Genomic DNA, 21,480 nt, shown 5'->3' with positions numbered 1-21,480 from the left:
TTGATAAGAGTAGAAAGTCAAGTTTAATTTTGTTGTCACAGTTTCCATATCAGATGACACCCGCACAACCTTATTATGGTGATTCCTGTAGGAGAAGAATGTACCTCTGATGATAAGATTTTGGTTCATACATAACTTACAAATATAAGATCCTTAAATATATATATATATATATAGTTGACCATTAAACTTTAATATAAGAAGATGGTCAGGGTTGCGGTAAAAAAAAAAAGAACAAATAGTTTACAACTATTTGTTTTGTTTTTTACCGCAACCCTGACGATTCTTACAAATATGCAGTTTTATCTATAGTGCTCTCTCGATGCTTATTAATTGATCCCTGAAACCTTACGGTCATTGAAGGATGAAATTTATCTTGGATTAGGAACAATTTGGTATTAACAATTTATTGTAATGAACTTCATTATCTGTTCATAGCAATGAACTGAAAATCAGGATATCTCTCTCATGAGAAATTAAAACTTTGTGAACTATACTTTCAGTGTTAGCCTATTAATGATATCTACACAAAATTCATATAATTCGGAATTAGGATAAAGTCCCTGCCTCACATTCTGCCCTTCACTATGCTGTTTATGATTTAAATATTTATATCTTTACAGGAGAAAGCTGTGTTGCTACAAGTAATGTTTTGCAAAATTTAGATAACATTAATGCTGAAATACGTGAAATTTGGAATCAACTGAACAAAAATCAACCATCAGGTAATTACTATCGGTTTTCAATGCATAGTTTACAGTTTTTTATTTCATTTTATATGGCATATTCTATGAGTTTTTTCTGCATAGTTCATAGTTTTTTATTTCATTTTATATGGCATATTCTATGAGTTTTTACTGCATAGTTTACTGTTTTTTATTTCATTTTATATGGCATATTTTATGAGTTTTTACTGCATAGTTTATAGTTTTTTATTGCATATTTTAAGAGTTTTTACTCTAAAAATCTGGGCTCTGGTCATAACAAACTGTTCAAATGGCTAATAAGAAATCAAGGAGTTAAAATAGTTACAAATCAATATTTTTATTGTTTTTTTAGGTGTGAACAACACAGGTGGCCTAAGCGAAGTTCGTTGTAAAAATGAAGAAAAGCCAAGGTCAAAGTCATCTCACCACCATCAGTCACAATCACATAGGTCGTCAAAGAGGTCAGAAATTCAAGCTCGATTGCAAGGATTACAAGACTGGCTCCAAGCACCCCCTACTGCCGACTGGGCTCAGCTCACCCTCTAAACCAACCAACGGTGTCGAGGCAGTATTTATTAGGCAGTGTCATTTGTAGCAATTATCAATTGTTAATAAATAATAACTTTGCTAATCATTGAGGCATGGCTCTGGTGGTTTAACTTTAAAAAGAATCAAGATTCCAAATTGTATCTTGACTCTATTCGCTGGATGTTATTCTTTTTTATCATCAGGCAATTATAAAATTCTTGGATGAATTATAATAATGAATGATAAAAAGGGAAATTATTTATAATATAGTGATATATTATAATTATTTATAATCTAGTCAACTGTTGAATTTTTTGTACAACCGTCATAGCCGTCGCGTACGATGGTATCAATTGTTACAATTAAAATAAATATTTGACTGTCATAAAGATATAGATATTAGAAATGTTACGATTAAATAGAATTTAATCTGTGAAGTCTTATCAATCAAAATTGATTGCTATTGGTGGGTTTTTGACTATTATACTAATTGGATCCTGAGATGAGTTCGATAGTAGTCTTCATTAGTGAGTTTTATATCAATAGGTTATTCGACTTACGTAGCTATGTACGAGCTTGATTTTTTTTTTTTTTAGCAGTTCATCTAGACAGTTGAATTCCATTCATCTTTTTTCTTATCTTGATAAAATAGTTCCCTTACAAGAACAAAATGTGTTCTTTTCTATCGCCTTTGGTACCTTCAACATTTGTTCTCCATCGTATTATTTTTTGTCTCTTCATTCATATTTTTGATTCTCACCCAAACTGTTGCTTTAAAGTTGGCTTGAACCTATGTTGTAAGGGAAGGATGGTGCGATCAATGGAAGTAGAAACAAAATCTATCTGAATATATCAGACATTTTTACTTGTAAATTATGGTTAGTTATTGAATAAGTACAAAACTGATCCATTAGTAATTATTGGTATGAAATTTATTTTAGGTGAAAGTAAATTTGTTAATTTTAATGGCAAAATTATTTCACTGGTTTAAATGAAACTAATGTTCAACATTTTGGCTAAAACGCCATCTTCAGGAACAAAAATTTAAATTACACATTATAATTATAAGAAAAAATTACAATATTAATAGAAAAAAAAGTTTCTATTAAAAATAACTGACTATTAGGTTAACTTTTTTGTTGTCCTATTCGGTTTAATGGAACCTTATCAATAACCATTTGCTATTTATAGCCAGAAAATTAAAAAGTTTAATGTTAGCTTTGATTAGCATTAATCGGGAGATGTCTTTCATGATTCTAGTCAGAAATATATTAGCAAAAACCAATTATTATCTCTAATATTTTAATTGCTAAAAGTAGTTGTTAGTATTTATATATCTATATATAATGTATTTATCTACAGTCTAGAGCAGTTGTTCCCAACCAAGTTTTTGCAAAATAATTTAGAAATCGGTTGTTCCACATCAAGTCAAAACAGTTTTGAACTTTACCATTTCAGAATTTCTTCAAATTTTTGTTGTTGTGTGCCATTATCCCTAACCTTTCTTAGGTTTTGCTGAAAAGATGAATCACTTTTAGTGCAAGAGCTGGGTAGAAAAAGTCAGTTATTTCGCACCAATTTTTTATTACTTTAATAAAAACTAGGTATAATTACTAGTAAAAATTGATGAGCCTGCCAAGTATACTTAGGGAAAATACAAAGTGACTGCTGTTTCCTATGAAACTACAAAGATAAACATCATAAATTACTAATAGAACATTACAATAGCTTTAATTTGAGGTATTGTCTCATGGTTCTTGAGATATAAATTTTCCACAAAAAATTCACAAACTAACTGATTTTTCACTATATTTTTTATGAAATGTTGTTTTTAAAAAAAAAAATTATCTCAAGAACTATGGAATGTAAACAGCTCTGTTAGGACTCGTATGTAAGTAAATTTACTCTATTTTAAATGATGCTCTATTAGGTTTTCTATTGTTGTATATATAATCATAAAAAAAGTATTAAATTTCATAAATATTCACAATGAAACCTCTCTTTTATAGAAAGCAACAATTCCAATAGTTTTAATCTGTTACAGAGATACATCTTTAACAGTTCCAATTGATTTATCTGTTGTAGAGATACATCTGTTGAGAAGGGGTATACAGATGCTTATTTTAAAAATGAATATATACATGCATGTATCAAAAAAACTTATTAATTTGAATAAATGAAATTTATTAGTACAATTTTTAGTTCTGTTCATTTTTATAAATTATTTTTAAAATATTATATGTTTGTATAATTATTATGATTGTGGCACTACACTGCCTACAAGAAACCCGTCCTCCTCCACCGCAGCCAACCGATCACCACAATCTCTAGCTTTCTCTTTCCACCTCAGAACCTCCTCCACATCAAAACAGTACTATTAAATATTGTTTTCTTAATATTTAATATTTTGTAAGTGTTTGTACAGAGGAGTAAATTTTTCTCTCAGTGATAAAGAACAGCTGTCCATGTCCATTGAGGAGGGTTTCCGTTGCTAAGGGTTGAATACTAGGAATACTTATACTTCCAAAAAGAAACAGAAAAATTTTCCATAGAAAAGAGTGATTGTGGGGAGAGGTTTCATTGTATATAATTTTATTCATAATATTATGTTATTTATAAAATCAATTAAATTGTTTATGTAATTGCTAAGTTATTTTATTGCTTGTATCAACGAGATTAAAACAATTTTAAAATAGGAGTTGAGCTATTTTTAACCAGATTAAATATACTTGAAAAACCAATAATGAAAATCCCATTAAGAAAGATCTAAACTTATCAAATAAGTTTAAAATTAAAACTAAATACGAAATGGACTGAGTTCTTAACGGGCTGAAAATAGAATTTTATCATTTTAAACTGTAGTTGAGGCTTTAATTTGCTTTGTTATTATTTAATGTTATTTGTTAACATTCCTTAAGTTTGTGATAAACAAATTCCATTATTATTATTGTCATTAATTTTACTTTTATTTTTAAATGTTATGAAATTATTTCTCTTAATTAGAGTTTGTTTTTTATTATTTATTTTATTTATTATGAATTTTGATTTGTCTTTCATTTTAGAATTACTTATTTATTATATTAATTTTTTATTTTATAAACATCTCAATTCCTGCCAACGATAGGATACGGCCTACGTCGTAGCAGCTTTAATAGGTTTATCAAGTTACATTTTGTCCTTGTAAAATGATTCCTATTTGGATGAATGTAGCGTAATCTTTGTTATTCCCCTGAAAGTTTACTGATTATGTGGCATTGTATATTGTATAATAGTTAATAATGGCTGTGCCCTAAAATATCATCAGAGTCATAGGTTAGCTCCTTACTAAAATAAGGTATGCTGCTGATTCATTTATTGTGTAGTCACAGAAAAATTAAACATATTGCTGAATTATTGACAAAATTAATATTTTAAATCTGTTAATTATTATAATGATGAGTGATTTGGAAGTATATTGAGCATTATTTCAGTTAAACTGCCAATGAACATAGCAATGCCACACGGGTACCAACCGTGGTATTACTACTGACTCAATAATTTTCACCGCAACTGAGTAGATGCCGTCATTCCTCCTTTACACTGGACTGGTAGGAACTTATATAAAGACTAGAGTCCTCTATAGAATAAAAAAAAATGTTATAGAAAGAAATAGAAAACAAAAATTCAAAGTTGAGAATAATGGAACTAATATGGATTTGAAAATTATAAATATAAATGATTGACTGTGTCATTTCAAATCATGAAGATGATCAGGGGTACGGTCAAAAGAAAAGAAAAAATAGGTAACTATTTGTTTGCCGATGTTTTGCCCCACTTTGTAGAGCTTCATCGAGGCTAAAAAGATACAAAAACTGTAATACTGTAAATATAAGTGAAAAGAAAATTATATACATATGAACCTGGAACAGGTGGGTGGTCCTCATTTGTTTTTTACTTTTTTATTATTGTTATTAATTTTATTTTAATTTATTCTTTTTCAACCTTTATTTAATCTCAACTTACTTCTTTATTTTCCATCTTTCAGTGTGTTAAATTTTGTTCTCATATTTTTATTTGTTCGGATATTTCTCAAATCTCTTTTTCAATTTTTAGGTCTTATTACGTTTTCTGTTCATTTTTAACCTAATAGTTTGAATAATTTTTTTTTTCATATTCTTATTGTCTATTTTATATTAATACTATTTTTATTTCTTCTTTTTGTTCATATAATTTTAATAGTATATTATTTTCTTTTCACTTATATTTATTTTAACCCTGCCTTAATTTGCCTTTTTGTATCTTATTATCCTACTATGTCAAAATTTTAGTTGTTTTGTAATTTTTTAGCCCTGATGAAGCTCGACAAAGTGGGACTAAACCTCAGCAAATAAATATTTGTTTTGTAATGAATAATATTTTCTTTTGACCACACCCCTGACTATCTTCTTCATAATTTAATTGAAAATATTCATTCTATTATATTTTTAAAATATTATAATTAATGAGCGCTTGTTTAAAAAAAATTTGTATTTTTAAATTCGCGTCTATAATTATTTAATTTTTTTTCTAATGTCAAAGCTAACTTTGATTCTGTTAATGTTGATGAAGTTTGCTTATTTTTATTTTTTATTTATTTTTGTTAATTTCTACTCTATCACCCAATTGTAAATATCATTTTATGACATGTCTTGAAGGGCTTTCTCTTTCTGTTTGGCAAATCGCTGAGGTTAGTCGTGTAATGAGAAGGCTAGTGAATTGATACAGATTTTTGAGGAACAAAGGCAAAGGAATGAAATGCATGTTAGAGGACAAAGCTTATTACAAGAAGTCATTGTAATTTAATTTTCCATTTATGTTTTAAGTTCGAAATGGAAGGAAAAAAATTATAGTTTAACCTAAAATAGTTTGTCAAGTTTTCAGTGTCAAATTTTTGTTTTCTTTATGTAGTCACCTCTTCTGTTTCTTAAGAGTGGTATAATGTGCTGTTTTAATAAATAAATACATTCTTTTACTCATGACTATTAATTCATTCGATGCAGAATGGTTGCTATAAAATTTTCCCACAGCAAGTAATTAGGTTCTTAGCCTAGGAGGGGAGGGATTTGCAGAATTGAAAGGGCACTGGTAACAATAGAAAATGTAGAAAAAGTCATCTCTGAGAAGATGCGACCACACTAGAATGTTAAGAATTATATGTGTAACCTATGTCTCATTTATGATGGCCTATATTTTCTATCTCATTAACAGAAATTGTTTTTGGAAGAATAATGAAAAAAGATAAAGCTATTTAAAAAAATAATTAGTTGTTACTATAATTAATAGTTTTAAACTTTTAAAATAGCTTTAAAAATCAAATGATATGAGTTTTAATAGGGTAAGTTACGTGTTGTGTAAGATGTTGCAGAAACATTTCAATGCAGTTCCATTTTAGAAATTTATCGTTAGGGATGGTTTCGAATTAAAAATATGCTAATAAGCTCTAGCGAAGTTAGTCTAGTCAGCAAATGTGGATATTTAGGAATTGTATGCAATAATTATAAATAGTTATCTAACTTATGTAAATAAAATACTTTCTAGCTCTATGACAGGTTTTTATAGATGAATTTTCGACTTACTATAAATTGTCTTGTTTTTATATTTGTTGCATGGTAGGAAAATATTTTAACCTCATTATGAGAAAATAGACAGTTCTTATGCAAAATGTTAAAATTAGTGTATTCATCGGCCAAGAAGAAATTTTCACCATAGCTTGGAATTTCATTCTTTTTTATTCTAAAATATTTGTTTGAATTGTATTTATTAAAGAACGGGGCACAAGATACTTGGCTGAAACAAATGGTCTCAAGAAAAACATTGGTATGATAAGACATATTGTTAATACTAATTGCTAGATCTAAAACAATTTATAGAAATTTCTCAATTATAGATTAATGTTTAAAAAAAATAATCAAAATTTTAGTGATTACTCTTGTTTGGATCTATTTCTATTATACTTACAAATGTGAGAAGTACTGTATTTGCATTTTATATCTTAATTTATTTTTATTTATTTATTCTTTCAGTATTTAAATATGTAGGAATATTTTTACATCACATGAAATGTCAAAGTACAGATGTAATGACATTTAATTAACAAACGTGAAATAGCTACTTTCCAAGAGACCAAAAAATAACTTTACCTTACTTTTAATTTATGTATTACGAATGATTTTTTATCTCTAAGCCATAAATTTGTGTTTATAAGACTTATAATGTTTAAATGAGAGCATTTATTGTTGTGTCAGTACTGCCATTTCATAACTATAAAATTGTGGAAATTTATTATTGAAATTAATACTAAAACTTTCTTCTTCCGGATTTTATGAACAAAATCATTTCAGTGAACTCATCATATGTTATTTCCTAATTAAAAAAAAAATTTCTTTTACAAATCAATGATTAACATTTCATTCAGTCATTTCCAAGTCTTATTATTTATTTTTGATATGAAATATGTGGATGTGGTTGGTATTAATTAAATAATATCAAAACTCCACCACCGTACATATTTTATTTGTTGTGATACAAATGAAGACCATTAAATTGACCTAACATTCTGATTTACTATAGTTAAAACTATATATAAGTTAGTTACAATAATACAATAAGTTAGTTGCAAGTTGATTTGGCCACCCACGATGAGAAGTGAAGGTTGAAGTCACTCATAGCTGCTACAGTGGGCATACTGCCAAGAACCAATTTCTACCTTTAGGTTTTTCAATCCCTACTTGAATAGGCGAAAAATTTACTGATTATTAATTTAATTTATTTGGGGGACTTAGTTCAAAGGTTTTTCTTTTTGTTATCTTCCAATGAGATCTTTGTATTGATTAAAATGCCCTTTTTAGCTTTAATATAGTTCAGTTCAAATCAAAGTTAAGCAAAACTTGTCATTCGAAATAAGTATTTTAAGTACAAAATACTGAATACTTAGTGTTTTATATTTTCTTTTTTTTTGTAATTATGATACTTTTTATTTATTGATAGATATTACAATCTGCCACACAGTTGTGGACAATAGGTAATAGTGATGAATGATCAAATTCATACTAAAATAAAAATAAATAAATAAATGAAAAAAAAGCACATAAAAATAAATAAAATCTCTTAAAATATATAGAAACAGAAGAATAAAGAAAATGAACATAATCAAACTATGTGTATGAAAAAATAAATAATATAATATAATCTCTAGTCACATTTACATTCTTATATACAATATTTACACAATTGACCCTGACTCACTCTATCCCCTACATGTGGGGGGTAGAGCAGAGCTCAAAAGATCCCAGCGCATCCCTCTCGCTGTATCACTGGTAGTGTGCCAGTGGAGGCTAAGCAAGTTTTATTTTTTAAAAATTCAATATACTTTTTATTATCTTATTTGTTAAAACACAAAATACTTTTTGTACTTTGCCCCCAAAAATATAAGGGACAGGATGGCCATGCACATTGAGGTGTGAGTCCAAGAGTACTCTGTTCGTAACGTGGATTCAATTCCTACCTAGAGTAGTTAATATTTATTTCTCGGCGGTCTCGAGAAATGAATCTCCCACCTCGGTTAGTACTTGGTGTCAATTCTAAGATAGGCCCACTTGGCGGATCAGTTCTCCCTACCAGTTACCAATACCCCAAAAATACAAGATATAAAACATATTTTGTTATTTACTTTGAAATATTACCCAACTCTGCTTATAATGAACATTTTTGTTAGTAAACAACCTTTTTAATAAATTTTCTAAGTCTGTCGTTTAACTAATGAGGACATTTGTTACCATCAGGTTTAAACTCAAATTTTTGTTTTTCTCTTAAATTTAATTAACATTCCTAAAACTGGCATTTCATGTGATAACATCTAACACTTAAGGCCAAATTCATAGATGGCACTGAAGTAAAACGTAGTAAAGCATGAGGGCTTAACATACACCATTTGCAGTTAAATAGTCATAAAAATTCACCCAGGCTAAGTGAAAAGTTTTACTTGAGTACTGTTTATGAATTGTGGCTCTTAGTTTATAAATTTTAAAAAATTTTCATGGTTTCAATAGGCATTGTATTACTTTTAAAAAGTTAATTGATAGTTTTTTGTTTGTAAAATTCAAAATAATAAAAACATGTGTGGCCTTTAATTACTTATTCTGTACGCTAGTTTTAATATAAATTTTACTTGAAAATTAAAATTTTCATTTGAATTTTATGAATTGATTACACCTGATTCAGGTGAATCATTTTCTCAAATAAAAAATTGTTTTTATTAAATTTATTTAAGAATTGAGCATTAGTTAATATCTATTATCGTTCTCTAAAAATTGTTTAAAATAACTGTATTTTGTCATAGGCAGAGTATCATAGGCTCTAAAATGATGCTAAATTAGATTTAGGACTTTTTTATTTCTTAACTAAGCACCAGGCAGATCCAGGGGGAATATGAATTAATCAAATAAATTGTGATGTAGTTAGTCTGGAATATAAATAAGTCTTAGATTGTTTTTAAAATAATTTTTAGGAACTTTACCTTATTGAGACAAAATGATTTTGTTCTCGTCAGTCAGACTGTATTTTTAAAAATGTTTCTATGAAATTATATTTGTAGAGCTTACCATATTCTGCCTATCTGATCATTTGTTTTTTTCAAGAAAATGTTTTTCTTAATATTGGAGTCACAGGGTTTTGTCGCTTCTTCAAGTCCAAATTGGCCTATTTCCAATCGCAAGCCAGTATTAATACATGTGCTTTCATAACATAATCTATCTAATCATAATGATATGAGCATTTTACTTTCCCAACAATTATTTCTTTAGGTATGATTTTTTTTTTAATTTCAACTATAGTCAGTTATGTACTCTCGTAACATATTTTGTCTCGCCACTTTGTATAGCTTATATACTGATGCCCCATGCTTTTTTTAATTGGAATAAATTTTGAAGAATATTTGTAACCGAACAAATTTCAATAAACCTGTTCCAAACTATACCTTGTACTTTTAGAATTGTATACTGGCTGTGATATCCACAAGCATGTCATTGGAAAAATATAACATAATTGTGCAATTATTAGATATGTGCTGATTCACTTTGTCATTGTGATGGTTTGTAACTTACCTATCTATTCTTATAGTCTTTTTGTATATTTCTTGTATCTTTAACTTTGTTGTCATTCATAACTTTATTCCTCTAATAAAATATTAAATTTTTAATAACTGTTGCTTATTAGAATTTTTTTTTTACAATTTCCTCTCCACTCCTTTATTAGATCCTTTGGTTTATAAAATGATCTTTGCTAAACTGCTTCAGATCCTGTTACTCTTAAGTTATTCAGATAACTTGCACCAGCCAAACCAAATAATCCATCCACATACTGGCGCATTAGCAAATTTGTCATTGTTTAGCAAACGTGTGGAGGTACCTTTAACTTTAACATCTATTTTATTTACAAGGCACTTTTACAATATTTTGATGGATCTACATGTTTTCTCCTTACTACTAATCAAAGACTTGTAGGTGGGTATTCTCATATTGTTTTGTTCTTTTGAATTTTTTCAGCTATTGTACATGATTTACTCTATTTTGATTATAAAAGGAAACTAACTATAAATAGGTAAAATGAAAGGAAGCTTCTAGGTATCGTAAATAATAATAAAAAAATCACAAATCAAGGCCCTATTTTTCCAAATTGATGATATGATAGAGGTACTTAAGATCAAATTGATGATATGATAGAGGTACTTAAGATCAAATTGATGATATGATAGAGGTACTTAAGATCAAATTGATGATATGATAGAGGTACTTAAGATCAAATTGATGATATGATAAAGGTACTTAAGATCAAATTCTAAACCTAAGCTAATGTTCATCTTACCATTTTCAAAACAGTAGCAAATATAAAACTTTTTTTTCAACAGTGGAAGTTTGTTGTTTAAACAAGTTGCACCTCTTTTGAAGGAAACAATAAAACTAAACATTAAACATTTCTCTGAATAAAAATTAATCCCTTCTCTGCTCCTCCTCAAAAGATGTATTTATAGAAAAAGAAACATTCTTAAAATAAAATTAGGATTTTGCCTGCAAGGTCTTCTTATCATGAGTTCCTAGAACACTATCCCAAAAGCCAGTCCCTGCTCTTCGATGGGTCCTCAAATTGTGTCCAACAATTTTTGAGAGGCAAACAAAATCTTTATGCCACACGATTTTTACTACACCCTCTACCTCAGGTAATTCTTCAATAAAATTGGTCGCTATTTAATCCCTTAATGTTAGCATTAGGTGCCTAATTTGACTCAACTAATATTTGTCTGTAAAACAGATAATACCAAGTAGAAAAGTTATATACCCACTTTGGTACTAAAGTTATACATGTACCTTAATTTTAATTATTTTATATTTATCTAATTTTAATTAGAATATTTTTTTAAGGAAACCACTTAGTCTTGAGATATAAACAAAAAACAAGTTCTTAACCCTTTCAGTCCTCCCTCACACATAGACCAGACTTTTTTTGTAATTTGAACGAACTAAACAGACTTGCAAAATTTATAAATATACATACACACAATCAAATCTTTTATTCAAAGCCATAAAGGTAATCATAAAAAAATTACAAAACACTGAATAATATTAATAAAAAATTCAAAAATCAAACAAAACATCTATTTTAAAAATGTCTTTATATATTTAAGAACAAGTTTAAATCACACAAAACCAGTTTGATATTATACAACAAACTAAAATTATAATCAAAAACAATTTACACAAACTTGTGAGCTTTACCTGCTCACAATCATACCCCGCCCCTGGTCCTCAAGTATTCTGGTACAGCTGCATGGCCTTTACTTCTAGACCAGTCTAAGGCAATCCAACCATGATTATCCTTAGTATTAACTGTAGCTCCGTGGTTGATGAGCAGCTGCACCATGGCCAAGTCATCCTCAATAGACGCTATCATTAATGGTGTGCGGCCACTTACTGTCTTAGCTCCTGAGTCTGCCCCGTAGTCCAACAGGTCTTCCGCCACAGCAAGGTGTCCTCTTTGTACTGCATAATGCAAAGGAGTCCAATGGTCCTTTCCTTTCGCATCCACTGCCACCCCAGCATCAAGCAGCACTTTAACAATCTCGAGATATCCACTGTGAGCCGCATGGTGTAGTATTTCATTCCCACTTAGGTCCTTCAGAGCAAGGTCAGCTCCACTCTCCACCAGCTCTTCCAGAACAGCTACCTTATTGTTTACAGATGCAACAAAAGCGGGAGTGCGGCCATTATTATCCTTGTCGTTTATTCGGGCTCCAGCTTCCAGTAAAGTGGTGACCAACCCAGTGCAGCCTCTTTCAGCAGCATAGTGAAGAGCAGTACGACCTTCATTGTCCTTTATGTTGGGGTTAGCCCCTTTAAGTAATAACAATGTTGCAATATCATCCTTTGAGTTTTTCAACGCACTCATCAGTGCTGAAATTCCATCATTATCTTGTGTATCAACAACAGCGCCCTCTTGGCATAATGATCTCACCATCTCAAGCGGTCCTTTGCTTGAAGCCATAAAAAGCGCTGTTTCACCCTTTTCTGATCTATCATTCACATCTAAACCCATTCTGATTAGAGTTTTCAAAACAAAATTGTCTAAGGCAATGTGAAAAGGTGTGAGACTATTTCGATTTTTCAAGTTTGCAGACAAGCCCAGTTCTTTGGCTACTGTTAACATTTCAGAGTTTCCCAGGCGACCCAATAAATGAAATATAGAGTTACCATCCTCAGAATCGAATTGTGTTCCCGTTTTCATTAACGCTTGAAAGATTTCAACATTCTGTAACTCCATGGCCATCTCAAGAAGGTTCTTACTATCATCTGGAACTATTCCGGTATCAGCTCCTTTCTCCAACAACATCTCCACTGCCTGGACATTATTTGCTCTGATAGCTTGAAATAAGGGAGTTTCATCAAGGTGATTCTTCTTGTTCAGATCAAGTCCTCCCTCCAACAAAACCTTCAATGCTTCGTTTCGACCTTCAGCAGCAGCAATATGGAGGTAGGTGTCTCCTCGGAATAAATGCATGTCAGGTTTAGCACCAGAAGATAGTAAAACCTTTACTGGAGATGCACAATTATTTTTAATAGCTTCCTGTAACGGAGTTGCATTGTTGGAGTTCAAAACTTCAAGGTTTGCTTTGAGGAAACCAAGGGCAGCAATGGAGCAACTGTTGCCAAGCCTTGTAGCAAGATGGATGAGGCTCTCTCCGTACTGAGTTGACCCATTGACATCACCGCCCTTACTAGCTATGGCAATAATATCTCCGGGTCTATCATTTAGAACTGCTTCTTCTAGACACTTTGCCAAATCAATATTCCCTTCCTGAAACAGAAAGTATGGAAAATGTTTATTTTGACACAAATCATTAATATTCTTACATTTAAGTATTTAATTGATAAGATTCTAATTTATTAGGTTTAGCAATTTGGCGACTTTTTTTTTTCAAAGATCAGTTGGTATGAACAAACAAAATTAAAAATACATTCATGTTACATACAACCATATACACATACATAAATTGATACATTAAATATTAAGGATAGAATATATATTGAAAAGAAGGTGGTTATGAAATACACAAGGTAATAAACTTCTAGGTAGAAATCCATACAATTCTTAAAAATGTCATCAAAATTGGATTAAATGAAATAGTTGTTATGACCATTACACTGATTTGACCATGGATAGACAGTATGTTATGTTAGGTTCTTTGATGTCTTAAACATAAAATACAGGCAGAAATTTTTGATTCCGAAAAGAAAATTTTTTTTACTTACTGTATGAATACAAAACTTCTCTATAATTGGCATTGAAGGAGTAAAATAAAAATTGAAGTTGGGAAATGGGCTTGAAGGTTTTTAGAAATTTACGACGCCTCAAATAGTGTTTAAGGAAGCCCCCTCCACAATATTAGGAATATTCCACACAATCAGGTGAGGGGACAGAGATGGAAAAAGAGAAAGATCAGCATAAAAGAAGAATCATGCTTTAAAATGTCACGTAGGCTACAATATCTTTATGATTTTGTGTAAATCAATAATTAAAATTAATTACTCACCAAATTTTAATATAACCAATTTTGTTACAAATCATACAGAATAGAGGCATATCACTATTTAACCATGTCCCATTTAATCATAAATTCACTAAATACAGTCCATGGCATTAAAATCCAGAACCAGCTTTTTTATAAAAATCAATCGCTGTGGATTTTGATTAATCTTACTGTGGTGATTGAAAAAATAGAATAAAGAGAAAGTATTAACAAGAAGAGCTTTGTCCTCATAAACTGAAGAAGCACTGAATAAAGTACAGGTAACTTTAGCATTGTGATTATTTTACAATGAGTACTCGTTATTAAAAATATTTTGAAGATGGTCAAGCCAGCAGTGAAGAAGAGCTACAATAAAAGATACAAAGAAGGTAGAGTCAAGGTAAGGGGTAAAAGAATGACAAAAAAATGTAAAGGTATATAAACAATAAAAAACTTAAATCAAATAATAAACATAAATACAAAACGAATTACTAACTAACAGAATAAAGTTAACAGATACATTTTACATTACATGTTATATCATTTTAAATTGGTAAAAGAAGGAAATATTTCTCCATTTACATATGTTTTTCCATTCAACATGTTAAACTAAAGATCATGAATACCCCTAATATAAATATATTATGATAATTAATAATTCCTTTTGTATTTATCTTTATCCTTTTTATTTAAGTTTTAAATTGTTTATATACATCTACTTTTACATTTTTTATGTATCTTTCATCCTTATACTGATTCTATATTCTTTGTAACCTTTTTATTGTAGCCTTGATAAAGACCTACATTGTGGGTCGAAACATTGATAAAATTTTTTTAAAAAAAATTTGTTAATATGATGAGGTGAAAAAACTTTAAATTAGAACATAATACTATTCTATATTTTGTACGACGTTTTGGGATTTACCCCATATTCATGTGCTTCCTTATTTTGTCAAATACACCTATTATATATAAAATATATAATATATAATAGTATTGTGTTCTAATTGGAAGTTTTTTCACCTCATCATAATCACAAATTAATACAAAGCAACTTCTTTGAAAAGAAAATCCAGAATAAATAAAGAATTGATAACTATTCAACACATGCTACATCTCCATAATGTACACAATTTCTAAGCCAAAAATATACCCTCTGTAATGGTAATTTTGCCCCTCAAATAATTAATGTCCAATTCATTTCAAAGCCAGGTTCAAAATTAACCTAAATAGTCATCAAACTCACAATATACAATATTTCATAATTACCTCTCACGACTTATCATAAGTTAATGAAAGCAATTGTCTATAAGTTGCTTATTGCATTAAATTTAGTAAAAAAATCTTTTAAATAAACAAAAAGTTTCCATTGTAATTTAAAGTTGTTTATCGTCACTACTACTGGTAACGCTCAGTCATTAAAGAAGGTTAATATATGAAATTAAATATTTTTTTTTTTATTATTTTGAGCTAAAATTGTTTCAAAACACTCATGGGATATTAATAAGCAGCTTGAGATTTTTAACTTGAAATGTGGTTTTGCAGTACACTAAAAAAAAAAAAAATGAACAAAAAGCAATTTAACTAATTAAATATAATCATTTTTCAATATTCTAGTTCAAATAGTTTCAAAAGAATCACGGGATCTCATTGAACAATTTGAGCCCTCAGACTTGAAAATCAGTTGAGCCATTTGCTCAAAAAATGGTTACATATCTACAAATGGGAACGTTACGAGACATGCCAAAACACAATACCCTTCTTTCAATATAAATAATTAGCTGTACTCCTACAGCTAAATTTCAAATGGTTTATTTGCTAAAATTTTGGAATGTATAAAAATGATTTTAAATATAAAATGAAACATGTCCACAAATTAATAATAAGGGAAACAAAGAGAACAATTATAAAGAAATTTTTGCTCAATTTCAAAAAAACATTTTAGATTTGTAAATGGTCATAAATTAGTAAAATGATGTTTACATATTAAAATATTGAATTTTGATGTAAATGTGTAAAAAAAAAAAAAGTATTAAGGTGTAATATAAATTTAGTTGATTGTATTTACATGTTAATTTTAAAGAGTTGATTAGAAATATTTTTATTTGTAGAACTGGATAATGGGCAGAGGAGCCCGAAACGTTCAAATGTTAAAAGAATAAAGAAGTGAATTAAAAAATAAAATCTGTATCGCTACAACTTCAGGGGTGCAGTAATTTGTAAAGAAGAACTGTTACTAAACCAACGGTTGTGCAAGGAGTTGATTTAATCAGAATCACACTCGACTGCCAGATTTTTACCCGATTAAGGATATCTGGGTGGACCCTGGAGAGCTTGTGAACCCACCGAACTGACTCAGTGGCTACAGTGAAACAGGTAATAATTATCTGCTACAGCCAGATTAGAACCTGGGTCCATTGGTTCATTCATATAATTTATAAGGTAAAAAAATAAAAGAAAACAACAGAAAAATATTAATCAGGTAAATGAAGAAACAAGATACAAACACTTTAGAATTAACAAAGCATTAAAATAAAAATATTTCAAAACAATTGTTATGTTTATAAAGTATATAAAAACAAATTAATAACAAACAATAATTCTTTATATATATATGCTTTATAAAGATAAAAATTGTTTTGAAATATTTTTATTTTAATGCTTTGTTAATTCTAAAATGTTTGTTTTTTTCATTTAGCCCTCACGAAGCCCTGCAAAGTGGGGTGAAACATTGGTTAACAATAAATAGTTTTTTTTCTACTATTTCGATACCTTTATTGACCACCACCCGGACTATCCTCCAACCATCTACGGTCAAATATCTTCTTCCAATAAAAGTACCAAAAGTTAAGTGATTACTGTATAAGGTATAATTACTACTAGTTTCTAAATACAGTGAACACTCTCTTCACGAGGCCTTATTGGAAAACAGCCATTAAATAATAATTCAAAACACTAAATACTTAAATAACTAAATGTGAACTAATACACGCTGTCGATAATAACAGGTAGAGAATAAAATCTCAAAATAAACAAAAATAAAATATTAGAAATTGTAGTGTTATTTTGCTGAATACTTTGAATATGTGGGAAAATGGGATTATGGCATTATTAAGTTTTGGACTTCACCAAAGTCGACAAACAAACAAAAATTTATTTTCTAGACCATTCTCTTCTAATTCATATACAATCAATCATCTATATTGTGCTGTTATTTTTATTTTTTAAATATTTTTTCGGTGTATATTAACTGAACTTTGGGTACTTTTTTTTTTTTGTTCAAATAAAATCTGAATATGTATCATCTTTTTTATTTGATCGAAAAATAACTCAAGAAAATCATTTTAATCATATTAACTTATAAATTTTTGTTTGTTTCATTCATCCTAAAATTGCTTAGTATGATTAAAATGATTTTCTTGAGTTATTTTTCGATCAAATAAAAAAGATACATATTCAGATTTTATTTGTACAAAAAAAAAAAATAAAAAAAATATTAAAAAGATAAAATTAACACCACAATAGATTAGTTGTATATATAGATGATTAGTTGTATATGAATTAGAAGAGAATGGTCTGTGTTTCGATCAAGAAGAACAATTACAAAAAGTTTTCAACAATTTATTACAGCTAACATTTCAATCTACTAGGTAGGTCTTCATCAAAGCTGTTGTGATTGATGGAGAATGAAAAATGGGAGGAAGAAACAGGAAGAACAAAAAAGGGGAGAACGAAACAGGAAGAATGAACAAAGGAATTTTTAAAAATACTAGAAAATTAATTTTTTTTTTCTAAAGAACACAGCAAAATTCCCTTGTCCATTCATCCTGTATACATCCATCAATCACAACTGCCCTGACGAAAACCTGCGGTGCAGATCCGAACATTTGCTATTAATATAGTTAAAACTATTTCTTAATTATTTTTCTTGACCGTAACCAACAAACGGTTTCCTATCAATAAAACAAAATATATTACAAATCCCAGATGCTTTTGAACATCAACAAAGACAGTAGGGTAGTTAAGAGGGTGTACACTGTAAGTTGCTATTTAGCCAGATCAGAAAGGTATAGAATCTACTCATTGAAATATATAAAAATATTATCTTACCATGGATAGTTGGGTGCTATTGATCCCATACTTAGTGGTGAGAGATGAAATTATCCTGGTAACATGATGAGGCAGCTTTAATGCATTTGTCTTTAATAGGTCAGAGAATAAAGCCATTGCATTTTCCATATCCTGGCGAGGAAATACAAAATCTCTTGTCAGCCAGACACTGAGATGATCAGACTGCAGCTGCCGCACCTGGTGACAGAGATCGGCCAACAGGCAGCAAGACAAGGTATCCCCTGTCACCAAAGAGTGAAGTAGTGCCAGGAGGATATATTGTGGGGTGCTTAGCTCCATGTCAGCGACAGCAGATTCCTGATAGATGTAAGCTCTCATACCATAAGTAGCGCCATTCCATATCGTGTTGAGAATAGGGCCATGGCACAACGAGGATAGTCGTTCTAGTGACCGCTGTGGGAAGCTCATACTTGCTGTTTCTAGAAAATAAGAAATAAAAAATTAATAAATGATGTTAAGAAAATAACTAAATAATCAAAGGATCACTCTATTAGAGAAAATCATTGGATTCATTAGAAACAAAATAACTTTTTAATACACATATTTAATAATATTATAAGTGCAATTATATAATCATTATGATCTTAAGAGAACCTGCCCTTCAAGAAATGAAAAAAATGAACAAAACCAAAATCAAACCAAGCAATTTTCCTACATCAACACAAACCAATGCAAAAAAATTGGATCAAATTTCTAAGAAATAAGCAAATACTGATAATTATCCTTTCTTCATAATCTTATAACTAAATTAAAAATATTTTTAAATATAAGAAGATGAGGGTGGTAAAAAAAAGAACAAATAGTTAATAACTATTTTAATGTTCCAACGTTTCGCCCCACTTTGCAGGGCTGTTCAAAGCAAAAGGTTGAACAGAATTGCTTCTGTTAATTCTATTCTAACTTAAAATATTTATAAACTATTTCTTCTTTTATTGGACCGCAACCCTGACCATCTTCTTATATTTAAATTTTTACGGTCAACTATATATATATATATATACATATAGAAAAATATTTTTAGTTTGTTCAACTTAAATAATATTACATCTAAATTAAAAAGTATGATGCCTGTTATATGAGAGGTATTATGATAATTAGATCATTAATAGATTCTAAAACAATATCTATCTATTAACTTACCACAGTATAATATATTGAGGATTAAATGTAACACAATTGGTTTTTATGTTATTAAAAGAAAATATGCCAAGACTTATTAGAGCAGTTAAATTAAACTTTTTTGCTATCGGTATTTACACAAAAATTACAATGCAGATCGTAAACACGAATGAACTAGGAAAAAAAACATTATTGCTACACGGATCCAGAGGTTGAACGCTCGCCGCGAATCGGAAACATGAACGAACGCTCCCTAAACAAAGAGCGGACTGAATAGCACGTGTCGGTGTTATTGTGGGGGCAAGCATGGGAGGACCTACAGGTGTTTTCATTCATTCCACTGGCATTATATTACAAAAAAAAATGAAAGGAGATTAAATTAAATAAAATATAAATAAATAAAATTAAATATAAAACTTACTATAGTAAAATAGTTTACTTTTATAAAAAGTAACAACGAACACCTTCAGCCTTCGAAGAGCTCTCAGTTGCAACTAAACAAAGAACAATGGAGGAGAAGCTACACGAGCGCTCTCACGAACCTACTTTGACCTGTGTCCAAAAACTAAGGTTTGGTGCACAAAGGAAGCAACAAACCAAGGTTTGGTACACAAAGGAAGCAACAAACTTATTCAAATGTTTCCTTTGTTCTTTTGGCTTTAGTAAGCTATTACATTTCATTTACACGATTTCCATTTTCAAAAGGAACGAAATAAAGAGAGCCAATAACAGAATAAAAGGAAAGATACACAAGATGGTTGATTCACTCTACAATGTCCCTGGCTGATAGTAGGTCTTTACTATCAATATATGGATATGAAAAAAAGTCTTTATTTAAGGGAAGGACAACAAACTCACTCATTTGTAGGTTCTGCTTAAACAGTTGGTATACCAAACCTACCAATAAGTTGGTATACCAAACCTACCTTTCTGGCAGACTCCTCAACTTCTTTTCTCAACACCCTCATAACCAAATAATCCATGTTGCTAAGAATCTAATCCACCAATCCCTTTCTCTTTCTCACCTCCAATAACATCAGACTAACATACAACGTGTTAAGCAAAAATGATTTTTTCATTTTTGTGTTTTGCTTTTTTTTATTCATTTTTATTTACTTTCACTCAATAAGCCGTGATTAAGCCCTGCAACACGTGGGGCGAAACGTTGGCTCACATTAAATACTATTACTATTAATAGTGTAAGTACTATTTGAATTTTTTATTTATTTATTTTTATGTATCACACACGGTCAATAAACAGTTTGCAGGATATCTTTTTCATGTACTGGAGCCAAAGTAAAACCGATTTTTACAGTTTAGTTGTTAGGTGTAATAACAATTATTTGTAATTCGATTGAAATTTTAGGAACAAAGTAAAAATTACATAAGAATGTAATTGGCGATTCCAATAATTTTTGCTCAGCTTGTAAAATTGTAATTGGGACTACACAATCAGTATTATACTTGTTCATCAATTAATTGAAATCACTATTATTTGTAAATGTGATTGCATTTTTGAAATTCCTAATTATAGTAATCAGTAATTTTAATTGTAATTACTTCATTCCCAAATTCTGATCTACAGCGAAAGGAGAACTCCCGTTAGTAATTGCAGTTTCATAAATATTGTCGGATTTACATTATCCGATTTTTTCGGTTGTTTTGAATTTGTATAAAGTCGGGATCGGGGGTCTCATTTCCTGGTGTCCCCCCCTTGCCGCGGACACCGGAAGACCCCGAAGACGCCGCGACTGCAGTGCCGCCCCTACCATCACGCCAGAGTTGAGGGCTGGCCAGCCTATAATGAAAATCATTACTAAGCAAACACACTAACCCCAGTTGCCCCTTCAGGGAATTATAATTTTATTAAAAGAAATAGAAGTGTGATTAATTGACAGAAAAGGTCTTACATTTTCAACC

The 21,480-nt window shown here is 29.7% G+C and overlaps 2 protein-coding genes across 10 annotated transcripts in view; one reads left to right on the top strand and one right to left on the bottom strand.

Annotated features, from left to right (window-relative positions):
• LOC106679872 (centrosomal protein of 164 kDa) overlaps nt 1-10,184 on the top strand; it is a 35,684-nt gene extending 25,500 nt beyond the window's left edge. For all 4 annotated transcript variants that reach the window (XM_067045555.1, XM_067045554.1, XM_067045556.1 and 1 more), the window contains 2 exons: nt 624-725; nt 1,060-10,184. In XM_067045555.1, coding sequence (XP_066901656.1) covers nt 624-725; nt 1,060-1,253 — 296 coding nt within the window. In that variant the 3' untranslated portion in view covers nt 1,254-10,184. The remainder of the gene's footprint in view (nt 1-623; nt 726-1,059) is intronic.
• Nucleotides 10,185-11,802: 1,618 nt separating this feature from the next.
• The window catches only part of LOC106679878 (putative ankyrin repeat protein RF_0381), a 70,904-nt gene continuing 61,226 nt past the window's right edge, over nt 11,803-21,480 (bottom strand). For 4 of the 6 annotated variants that reach the window (XM_067045551.1, XM_067045553.1, XM_067045552.1 and 1 more), the window contains 2 exons: nt 18,421-18,860; nt 11,803-13,598 (listed from right to left, as the gene is read on the bottom strand). In XM_067045551.1, coding sequence (XP_066901652.1) covers nt 12,033-13,598; nt 18,421-18,849 — 1,995 coding nt within the window. In that variant the 5' untranslated portion in view covers nt 18,850-18,860 and the 3' untranslated portion in view covers nt 11,803-12,032. Of the gene's footprint in view, nt 13,599-18,420; nt 18,861-19,581; nt 19,793-19,981; nt 20,084-21,480 lie in introns of those variants that run through there. The other 2 variants (XM_014419260.3, XM_014419261.2) reach the window with 2 other exon arrangements.

Source organism: Halyomorpha halys, unplaced genomic scaffold (assembly GCF_000696795.3).
Source record: "Halyomorpha halys isolate HHAL.00 unplaced genomic scaffold, Hhal_1.1 Scaffold228.1, whole genome shotgun sequence".
Taxonomy (NCBI): domain Eukaryota; kingdom Metazoa; phylum Arthropoda; class Insecta; order Hemiptera; family Pentatomidae; genus Halyomorpha; species Halyomorpha halys.
This window is presented reverse-complemented; position numbering and strand designations above follow the sequence as displayed.